This window comes from Silurus aristotelis (assembly GCF_946808225.1).
Source record: "Silurus aristotelis genome assembly, chromosome: 6".
NCBI classification, from domain to species: domain Eukaryota; kingdom Metazoa; phylum Chordata; class Actinopteri; order Siluriformes; family Siluridae; genus Silurus; species Silurus aristotelis.
The window spans coordinates 24,807,421-24,818,222 of NC_139579.1; the positions used below are offsets into that span (position 1 = coordinate 24,807,421).

Below are 10,802 nucleotides of genomic sequence, written 5' to 3' on the forward strand. Positions count from 1 at the left end.
TGCTTCATCATCTTAAATACAAGGCAGGATAGAACTTTGTGAGTGCCAAGTTGAGAACCAAGTTGAGTGATACAAACAGTGGAATGTCTCTGTGATGTTGTTGTAAGTGCACTTTTGGAATGCTGCTTGTCCAATCAAAATAGAATGAATATAATAAATTAATATAAACACACACTTTTCCCCAACTACACAGTGTCCTTAACTTTAATACAACAATAAGGACACAGAATAATCCATATCCTTCTCTTCCTGTCACCGCTGTGACATCTGTGAAGCTGGGAACGGTTTCTCATCAATGACTTGGGTAGTTCCATGAAATTCCCGGAGTAAGAACAGGAGCTTTGAAGATGGAATTGGACTGTGGTTAATGTCAACAGTCTGCTACACTGACTCAGGACTACAGTTTTCTTATGATCACTATCACTGTACCCTTTCAACATCGTATATCTGCGTGTATCTGTAAACGAACATTCGGTGCAACCCAATTGAGGATGGGTTCCCTTTTAGGTCTGGTTCCTCTCAAGGTTTCTTCCTTATGTCATCTCAGGGAGTTTTTCCTTGCCACAGTCGCCAACGGATTGTTCATTAGGGACAAACTTACATTTATAAAGAACAACTTATTAATTTTTATCACCACATTATCTGTGTAAAGCTGCTTCATTGTTCATTGGAAAAAGCGTTATACAAATAAAAATTTAAATTTTGATATATTATGATTTCATACTGTTTTAAAAGAAAATACTTTCATTTTAAAATTGCAAAAATATATTTCTTCATGTAAGGGCACATGCTACCATTTAACAATGTTGGGAACACCAGCATGAAACCATCCCAATTAACCAACAATCTGTATGCCCCTCTAATGTACCCCAAAGCTATACATGGTGTACTACTAAACAAGTACTAAACAAACACATTTTTGCCTATATTTAAATGAGAATGTGAATTGATTACAATGAGAGTGGCTTGTAGAAAAATTAGTTTATAGGCAAACATATAGGTATTTAATTGTATTTTTAGAATCAATGCAAAAATCTATTGGGACCCACTGCAGTTTTAATACAGTATATTAATATTCTCCATGTTTCAGCTGCTAGTAAAGACTTTGTTACTTTCTGGACTAATACCAAATTTGGGCAGTTAATGAAACTTCCAGAAAGCAAAGTGTTCATAGATGTGTTCGATAGAAGTAAGAAATTGTAATATAATACATTTAATTGTAATGTGCTTCTTGAATTGAGATTTATGGAAGTCCAAACTTCATTTATGAATGTAAAGAGAAGGCAACATTAACATTTACAAACATATCAATGGAATCATGAGAACAATCATTATCTTCTGCTAGCAATTACAATTTTTTTTGCTGGGGTACATAGTCTTATTAGGGTAGAAATTAAAATGCCTCATGGCATTCTTAAACTGATTTTAATTACAAGTCACAAAATAAATGTCACAAATTAAAAACAAAAAAATTGTGAGCAACAAGGAATAATGACTTCAATGTTGTACACTTTGCATTCAATCATTTATAGAATATCAATGACATTTTGAGAATTACATTTATTTTTATTTTGTTGGTTATGATGTCAGTTCATTGTGATAGAAGAGTATGTGCAAGAGTGAAAGGGAATGTTTATAGGACTGTGGTGAGACCTGCTATATTGTATGGAGACAAGGGCATTGAGTAAAAGACAGAAGGTGGAGCTGGAGGTAGCAGAGCTGAAGATGTTTAGATTTTCATTGGGAGTGACGAGGATGGACAGGATTAGAAACTAGTTTATTAGAGGGACAGCGCATGTAGGACGTTTTGGAGACAAGGGGAGGGAGGTGCGATTGAGATGGTTTGACATGTGCAGATGAGGGACATGGGGTATATCGGTAGAAGAATGCTGAAGATGGAGCCACCAGGAAGGAGGAAAAAAGGAAGGGCCAAGGAGGTGGTTTATGGATGTGGTGAGGGAAGACATTCTGGTAGTTGGTAACAAAAGGCAGATGAAGAGGACAGGGTGGTATGGAGATGGATGATCCACTGTGGTGACCCCTAATGGGAGCAGCCGAAAGAAGAAGACAGTGGCATGAACTTTTGTAATGACTTAAGTCTTGTTTCTGCCCTGTCTTTATCATCTGTAGTGTCCAGGTCATTGCTTGATTAGTTTGACTTTTTTATTACCTCCTCTTTCTTATCAATAAAGGGTTGAACACTAAGGAAGGAGAAAAGGATTTGTACTGATTGGCCAGGCAGAGGGACAGAGCTGGAAAGGATGTGTTGCAAGTTAGAGCAATAAAAGATGGAGATGGAAATGTGTTGACTAGTGAGGAGAGTGTGTTAAGAAGGTGGAGGGATTATTTTGAGCAGCTGATGAACGAGGAAAATGAGAGAGAGAGAAGGTTGGATGATGTGGAGTTAGTGAAGCAGGAAGTGGATAGGATTAGTAAGGAGGAAGTAAGAGCAGCGAATAAGAGGATGAAGAGTGGAAAGTCGGTTGGACCAGATGACATACCGGTAGAAGCGTTGAGATGTTTAGGAGAGATGGCAGTGGAGTTTTTAACCAGATTGTTTACCAAGATTCTGGAAGGTGAGAGGATGCCTGAGGAATGGAGAAGGAGTGTGCTGGTACCGATCTTTAAGCATAAGGGAGATGTGCAGACCTGCAGTAACTACAGGGGAATTAAGTTGGTCAGTCACACCATTAAGTTATGGGAAAGAGTAGTGGAAGCCAGGCTGAGAGAAGAGGTGACTATCTCTAAGCAACAGTATGGTTTCATGCTGAGGAAGAGCACCACTCATTCATTCATTCATTTTCTCCTGCTTATCCGTACTTCGGGTCGCGGGGCAGCAGTCAAAGCAGGCCCCCGCCTTCGACTGCTGCCCAATCCTCACAGCACCGTCCCTTATGATCCCTCCTGCAGGTGGTGAGCCCACGGGAAGGCGGCCCCACGTCACTCCGACGTCACGGACCTTGATATTTCCCTCGTAAGGGACCCCTGGAGCATAGACGGTTAAGGGCCTTGCTCAAGGGCCCAAGAGTGGCAGCTTGGCGATACCAGGGCTCGAACCCCAGACCTTCTGATCGACAACCCAGCGCCTTAAGTACGGGTAATCAGATACTAAGTGCAAAGTATTTTAGTTTAAATATTAATGTATTAATAATTAATGTATGATGTCTCACGTTTACAACATTTTAAGACACCCTTATTCTGAGAAACTGACAATTTTCTTATTCGATCTGATTGGTTGAAGGTTAAGGGCCTTGCTCACAATTCAATCAGTGGCATCTTGTTGCTGCTGGTATTTTAACTCATGACCTTCATATTGTTGTACACATGTTTAGTAAACAACTGCAACTGTGGTTATTGCAATTTATACTAATATATTAAAGAGATTAATACTGACTAACTGATATTTCAGATACTGTCTCAATATTTGGCTTATCTTTGCTCCATCATCTTAAGTGCACAGCAGGATAGAACTTTCTGATGATCATGACTGAGTAGCAGTAGTAATATTTAACAAACTAGTGCTAAACTAAACTAGTGTAAAAAAAAAAAAAAAAAAAAACACAAACAAACAGTGTGATACAAACAGTGGAATGTCCCTTTGCTGTTGTTTTAAGTATCAGCACTACCCTCTTGAAATGCTGCTTTTCCAAAAAAAGACCTATGATAACTCACACATATAAATTAATATAAACACACACTTTCAATATATTATGATTTCATATTGCTTTATAAGAAAATGCTTTCATTTCAAAATTGTAAATATATATTTCTTCGTACAATAGCATGTTACTATTTAGCAATACTAGCGCAGCAGAATTAAACTGTCTCAATTTACCCAAAATCTCTATGCCTGTCAATGTACCCCAATGCTAATTAGCAAAATGTCTGACTACATATTCATGTTTTTCTGCCTAGATATATATATATATATATATATATATATATATATATATATATATATATATATATATATATATATATATATATATATATATATATATATATATAAAACTCCAGTGGAAAAATATTTTTATCGCCTATTTTATATTAAATATAATAGAATCAGAAAATTGAGACAAAAATTTTAACAGCTATTAGATTGATGTCAGGGTCTGGACATTTTTTGTGTTCGTTTTTGCTTTAGCCACTAGATGCCGCCACTGAGCCCTTATCCCCTACTTCCTTAGCCCCTGCTCCCTAGCCCCTAACTGTGTAATGTCTCCCACGTGCTCCTTGTTAGTGTTTTCTATTTAAGTTGCCCCTTTTGCCTTGGTCTTTGTTGGTTTATTATATTTGTCATTATTTTTGTGTTGTGGTTTTGTCGGCTTGATAGGCGCTTTAGAATCTAGATATGTGTGGGTTTGTTTGTGCTGTTTAGTGAGTGTCTTTCTATTTTGTTTGATTTCCCGTCTTCCCGAGTCTTCTGGCTTCCTCAGTCTTCTTGAGTCTTCTGTTTTCCTTATTCTTCCATCTTCCCAAGTCTCCTGGCGTCTTCTGTTTTCCCTAGTACCCTGGCTTCTTCTGTCTTCCCGGTTTTCCCTAGCCTCCTGGTTTCTCCTGGCTTCCCCCGTCTTCCCGAGTCTCCTGGCTTCCCCAGTCTTCCAGAGTCTACTGTATACCCTAGTTCCCTGGCTTCTAGTTTTCCTAATCGCCTGAGTCTCCTGGCTTCCCCTAGTCTTTCCGAGTCTTCTGTCTACTCTAGTCCCCTGGCTTCTGTTTTTCCTATTATTTTGAGTCCTCTGTCTTCTCCAGTCTTTCCTAGTCTCCTTGCTTTTCCGTTCTCCTGCGTTTTCCCAAGCCTCTGGTCTTCTCGAGTCTCTTGGTTTCTTCGTTCTGTTTTGTCATTACTTTTTTGTATTTTGTCTAACTTATTGTTTTCATCAAAGAAACATGCCATTGCACATCTTGCAATTGTCACCCGCTCTTGCACCTGACAATTGATATAAAAAGTCAGACTCTAACTGACTGAGGGGACATACAAATTCCCGATTATAGTGCCTGCCAACAGAGACCGCAATAATTGACCCTACCTCCCATTTCAGCTTCAGCCTTTTTGCTCGTTGCTTGCATGGTGTGAGTAAAAATGAGCTTAATACATTTTGCGCATGAGCATTGAATGCAGAGTATTTTAGTTTAAATGTAAACGTTTGATCTACATTTGGTCTACATCACTGTTCCGGTCTACAACGTACTGTTCTGGAACTGGGGTGGTGGATGAACTTTACCTAGATGTCCGAAACAGTGGAGTCCCTGGCTATCTTTTAAGCGACAGTTGAAGACCTACTTCTTTCTAAAACACTTAAACTAACACTTTCTTTTTGCTTTGTAAAATTTTGTAAAAACAGAGTTTTAGGCTGATTTATATTAAGTTTGTAATCTAGTGTACCAGTGCTGATTTATTCATTGCTAGAGACTCAAAGAACCTTTGTATGTCACTCTGGATAAAGATAAGTCTGCTGCTCCCGTTAGGGGTCACCAGAGCAGATCATTCGTCTCCATTCTACTCTGTCTTCTACATCTGCCTTTTTCAAACCAACTACCTGCATGTCTTCCTTCACCACATCCATGACCCTCACCCCACCCATGAACCTCCTTCCTCTTTTCCTCTTTCCTGGTGGCTCCATCCTTAGCATTCTACTACTGATATACCACATGTCCCTTCTCTGCAAATGTCCAAACCATCTCAATCGGGCCTCTCTCACTTTGTCCCAAAAACGTCCTACATGTGCTTAACCTCCATTTAACTTGTTCTTAATCCTGTCCATCAGGTGTCTGCTTATTGCCGCAAATGTAAATCACAGTGCAAAAGTCTTAGCCATGCCCATATTAAACTGTGAGTGCCATATTGAAATTCATACTGAAATATTAACAAGAGATTAATACTGTAACTAATATTTAAGATACAGTATGAAGACCAAACCTTATTTATAAATGTAGAGAGAAGGCACCATTAATGTTACAAGTAAAGGGATTATGAGAACAATCATTAGTTTTACTAGCAATTACTATGTTACTCACTTACGGAACACAATTTGATTAGTGTATAAAAGTAGGATGCCTCATGGCAAAATTTTATTTGCAAAACTTTTTTTGTTTTCACAAATTGTCAAATTGTACAAAATATATTTGTAAGCAACAAGGAAAAATGGCCACTTTTGTACACTATGGAATTGGTAATCTATAGAGTGTAGACCTTTAAAGAGTGTAGTCTAAAATTAAGAGAAGTAAAGTGTTATTAGTTTGTAAACACTTCTGGTATCCAGACACAGTTAGTTTCTCCAATAAATTCAACTGTAATACTTTGCCATGCCTCTTGCAAAACTTGCCAAAGGTGTTCTTCAATAGTTTTATATTTGACCTTACAATCCAGTTAATCCCAGAGAAGTTCAACAGGATTTGGGTCCGGTTACTGGACAGGCCATTGCATTATAGATAACACTCCAGCCAACAGTCTCTTAAAAATGATTATAGAGCTTGGACATATGATTTGGGTCATTGTCTTGTTGTATGGTGAAGTTGTTTCAAAATGTGCTAGGATTCAAATGATGAAAAAGAGTCTAAAAAGCTCTGCATCTAAATCAGATGAAATGTTTAGAGATTTTTGTCAGCTGGCGCCACCTCCAGGAAGAGCTGCAGGAACACTGTGAGTTTGTCCAGCAGGTGTGGACACAGTTTGAATTGAATAAATGGAAAATAAATGAAAGCTCCACTTAGGATGAAGAGTGTGACATACAGGTACTCAAGCTGAGGCTTGTCAACGATGGGTGCTAGAACCAGGAACATGGATGCCAGCAGCACAAGCAAAGGTATAATTCTGGGTACCTGAGGAGACCATATATAAATTGAACACACACACACATTGATGATTCACAAGAATGTTAACATTGTCCAGTTTCCCTGGAGTGTAAATATGAAATTGAATGCAAGTAAAATATTACTACAGCACAAAAATCAGGTAGTCACAAATTTACAAAAATGTAGTATAATAAAATAAAATAAAAAAAAAACATTATATATATATATATATATATATATATATATATATATATATATATATATATATATATATATATATATATATATATATATTTAAGCAATAACTTCCAAGAATTGGACTGCTGATGCAGAAGGAGAGAAAGAAGTATCTGAAGATCATATATGGTACAATGGGTACCTTTATTATTAGGTGTACATCATTTAAAAGGAATAAAAATAATCTATTGAGCCACAGTTTAAGAGAGAGTATAAATATGTATATCTAATGTGCAATAATGTATATTGAATACCTAAATCTCTCTTACCTTGTATGCACTACGAAGATCTGATTTTTTTATTTTTAGATAGACCAATCCTGATATCGCAAGTCCAATAAAGATCCAGGATGTAAAGCTGAAGGCCAAATAGAATGGAATTACAGGAGGAAATTTTACGCAATAGAACTGGTTACAAAAAGTTGCATGTATCACCTATATTTAAAATATATTTATTGTGTAATATAGATATCGGTTTCAGCTAATTGTTTTGATTTTGCTGTAAGTTATTATGCATAGACAGATCTTTAATCACTTGATTCGCACAGACGCAGCACTGTTGTATGTTTTTTTATTGCAATTCTTAATATATTATACAGTTTTTATGATATTATATAATTTTTTTTATTATATTTGTCATTACCGTATTTTCCGGACTATAAGCCGCTACTTTATTCCCACGCTTTGAACCCCGCGGCTTAAACAAAGTGGCTAATTTATGAATTTTTCCTGGGTTTTTCACGGTTTCACAAACTTCAAGACAAAACACTGAGCCCCATAACATTAGACCAATGAAATTTCCGAACGGGTTCAGGTGAACCAATGAACCTCTTTATATTAAATCAGATGCGCTCCCACTGAATCGGGCCGCACCACATCATAAATATGGATGATGTTCCTCTGACGTTTGACCTGCCGCTCACTCAGACTGTCTACAGGAAATGCGAATCATTCGTCACGCTGAAAACAACCGGGCATGAAAAACGCACTTCACCTGTGTTCTGAGCTGCACGGCATCGAGAGAAAAGATTCACAGATGGTGATTATTAAACGCACGACGATGCCAAAAGATAAACTCTCGAGAGAAATAGTTGTGAAAGGAAGGAGGAAGACAGTGAACAATGACTTTCTTGGTAGGCTACTGTTTAGATACAAGCCGTGTAACAGACACTGTTTTTCGGTAAAGCCTGTTTAAAGTTTTAGTTTTACACATTAGTTTCAATGTAGACACCTGCGGATTATAGACAGGTGCGGCTTATTTATGTAAAAAAAATAAATCTTTGTCAAATTCAGTGGATGCGGCTTATATTTGGGTGCGCTTAATAGTCCGGAAATTACAGTATTTAAAAGCGCTTTTAAGCATTGGGATCTGCATGAATTATACGCTATATAATGCATTTTGTATCCATTAATAAAAACAATAATGTATGTATCCAAAGTTTGTTATCCAGACCTGAAGTAGTTGATTATGCTCCGAAAGTCTCCAGGAATGAGCACAATTAAGGCAATGATGGTGGAAAAGATGAGAGCTGGAGATGGAGTGAGGCGTTTCACATGGGCCATAGACAGGATGCTAGGCTAAAAGAATAAACCAAAATAAAATAATTCTCCAAGGAAATACAATTTAGGAAATAACATCTTTAGGACAGATGATTATAGTTTTTTTAATACAAATACAAATCAAAGAGCTAATTGGAGTTTGAAACATTATAACTGTAAATATTAAAGGCTTTATTAATGCTTATGTCAGGACACAGCCTTCTAGCAACTTCACTCCCCATCAAACATTGTGTCCTTTAAGCATGGCCACCACAGGCTATACTTTAAACTTTCTGCAGCATTCTCAGCACCATCACTGATTGAACACATCAGTGCTAAATTAGACACACACACTATTTATAGAGACTTTATTTCAAACCGTTCAGTTCTTGTTTTTCTACACCTGACATAAGCATTCTAATTTTGGTTGTCAATTATCAACCTGTATTGTTTGTTTAGACTGCTCGACCCTGTTCTGATTTCTTGACCATGAGTTTCTTTTAAATTCTGCTTTGGATTTGATTGTAGCCATCTGTGTTTCCTTAACAGCACAACTTACCATGTGACCCTCTCGGGCAGCTGCAAAGCAAATTCGTCCCCCACCAAAAAATGATCCGTTCAGTGTGCCAAAGGAAGATAATGCTGCTGCAATAGACATCACCCAGCCCCAACTGCCCAGCACCTTATTACTGTTCTCAGAGGCAAGATGTTGATCTTTAGTGGGTCATTTTTTTTGTAAATGCATGAATACATGTTTACATGTATTACATGAATACATGTTTTATACATAGTCTTTAGTGAGTGCAAACATGTGATGACCTACCCCCAGGTAACTGCTACAGCACTGGACATCATAATATCTCTAGGAGTCAAGACGACCAGATAACTGATATTTACCAGCAAGTAGAGGACTGTTACCAATGGAATGGCAAACATTAACGCCCGGGGAAGATTTACCTTTCACAAATAGATATAGAAAATTCAGTAAATTTATTTATTCATTTGTATTTCCAAATTGCATAAAAAGCATTCCTAATAATAGATTAAATAGATTTCTGTTTCCTGTATAGGATGTAAATGCTATATTTTGAAAGTGTGCATATTTGAGATATTTAGTTGTATAATAACATAAATAATATATATGACACAATATATAACAAGATATTGTATATCATATCAATAGAAAATCTCATGGAACCTACCTCTGGCTTTTTCACTTCTTCAAGAACAAAGGCTAAATTTGCCCATCCTGAGAAAGACCAGAGTCCCTGATATAGAGCCAATACAATTGTACCGAGTTCCAAAGTTGTGCCTTCAAAGGCAGTGTCTGGATTTCCAAGGTTTCCCAGACCATTCTGGGCCATGCTAACTATTCCACCAATAACAATCACCATCAGACCCACAACTTTGGCCACCAGGAAAATAACCTGAATGGCCATAGCGAAGCGAACATTCATCATATTGACGGCAGCCACAACAAAAATGCACACCACTGCTATAAATTTCACCACCAATGTAGGTGGCATGCAGCCTGAATAAAACGGAGCAACAGCATACTGAGCAAAACTTAAGGCAACAGCCACAATACCTGCCGGCTTCACCACAATTATGAAAGTGAATGCCAAAAAGAATGCAGGTAATGGTCCATAGATTCTCAGGACATAAATAAATTCACCTCCAGATTCTCTGAACATGGTGCCAAGCTCTGCATAAGTGAGCGCAGCACATAGAGTCACCAAGCCACAAACAGACCAGATGATCAAGCTCGCTCCAGGGCTTCCAACATTGGACATCACAAACTGAGGAGACATGAAGATCCCCGATCCTATCATAGTGCCTGCGACCAGAGATACGGCACTTATTAACCCTACCTCCCGCTTCAGCTTCAGTCCCTGATTGCTTGTCATGTTGTCGTAGTGCAAGTGAAAATGAGCTTAACACATCTTGCAGTAGAAGATATGAATCATAGGTAATAAGAAACTAAGTGCAAATTAAACATTAACATTTAAGGCAACTTAGTATATTGTACAGAGACTGTAACTGTCCACCTAGAATTGTGTTAATGTATGTTAAAATTGTCTGCATAGTTTCCAGTTAAAGTTTGTGGTTAAATTGGAGGAAGTCTGTAAAGTGAAATGCATGAACTTTCTAATACATTGAGGTCTTTCCACCTCAATGTATTAACTTAAAATTTTTATTTTTTTTTTGGCCTAACCTTTTGGAAAATGTATC

General features: G+C 37.5%; 1 protein-coding gene across 1 annotated transcript; it reads right to left on the reverse strand.

The window, feature by feature from the left end:
- Nucleotides 1–5,562: 5,562 nt before the first annotated feature.
- On the reverse strand, nucleotides 5,563–10,778 carry LOC310727454 (b(0,+)-type amino acid transporter 1-like). The gene is made up of 6 exons (XM_083543968.1): nucleotides 9,773–10,778; nucleotides 9,394–9,527; nucleotides 9,130–9,259; nucleotides 8,485–8,609; nucleotides 7,302–7,389; nucleotides 5,563–6,822 (listed from the first exon to the last, which is right to left on the reverse strand). The coding sequence occupies exons 1-6, from the start codon at nucleotides 10,475–10,477 to the stop codon at nucleotides 6,592–6,594; spliced, it is 1,413 nt and encodes a 470-aa protein (XP_083400094.1). The 5' UTR covers nucleotides 10,478–10,778; the 3' UTR covers nucleotides 5,563–6,591.
- Between the last annotated feature and the right edge of the window lie 24 nt (nucleotides 10,779–10,802).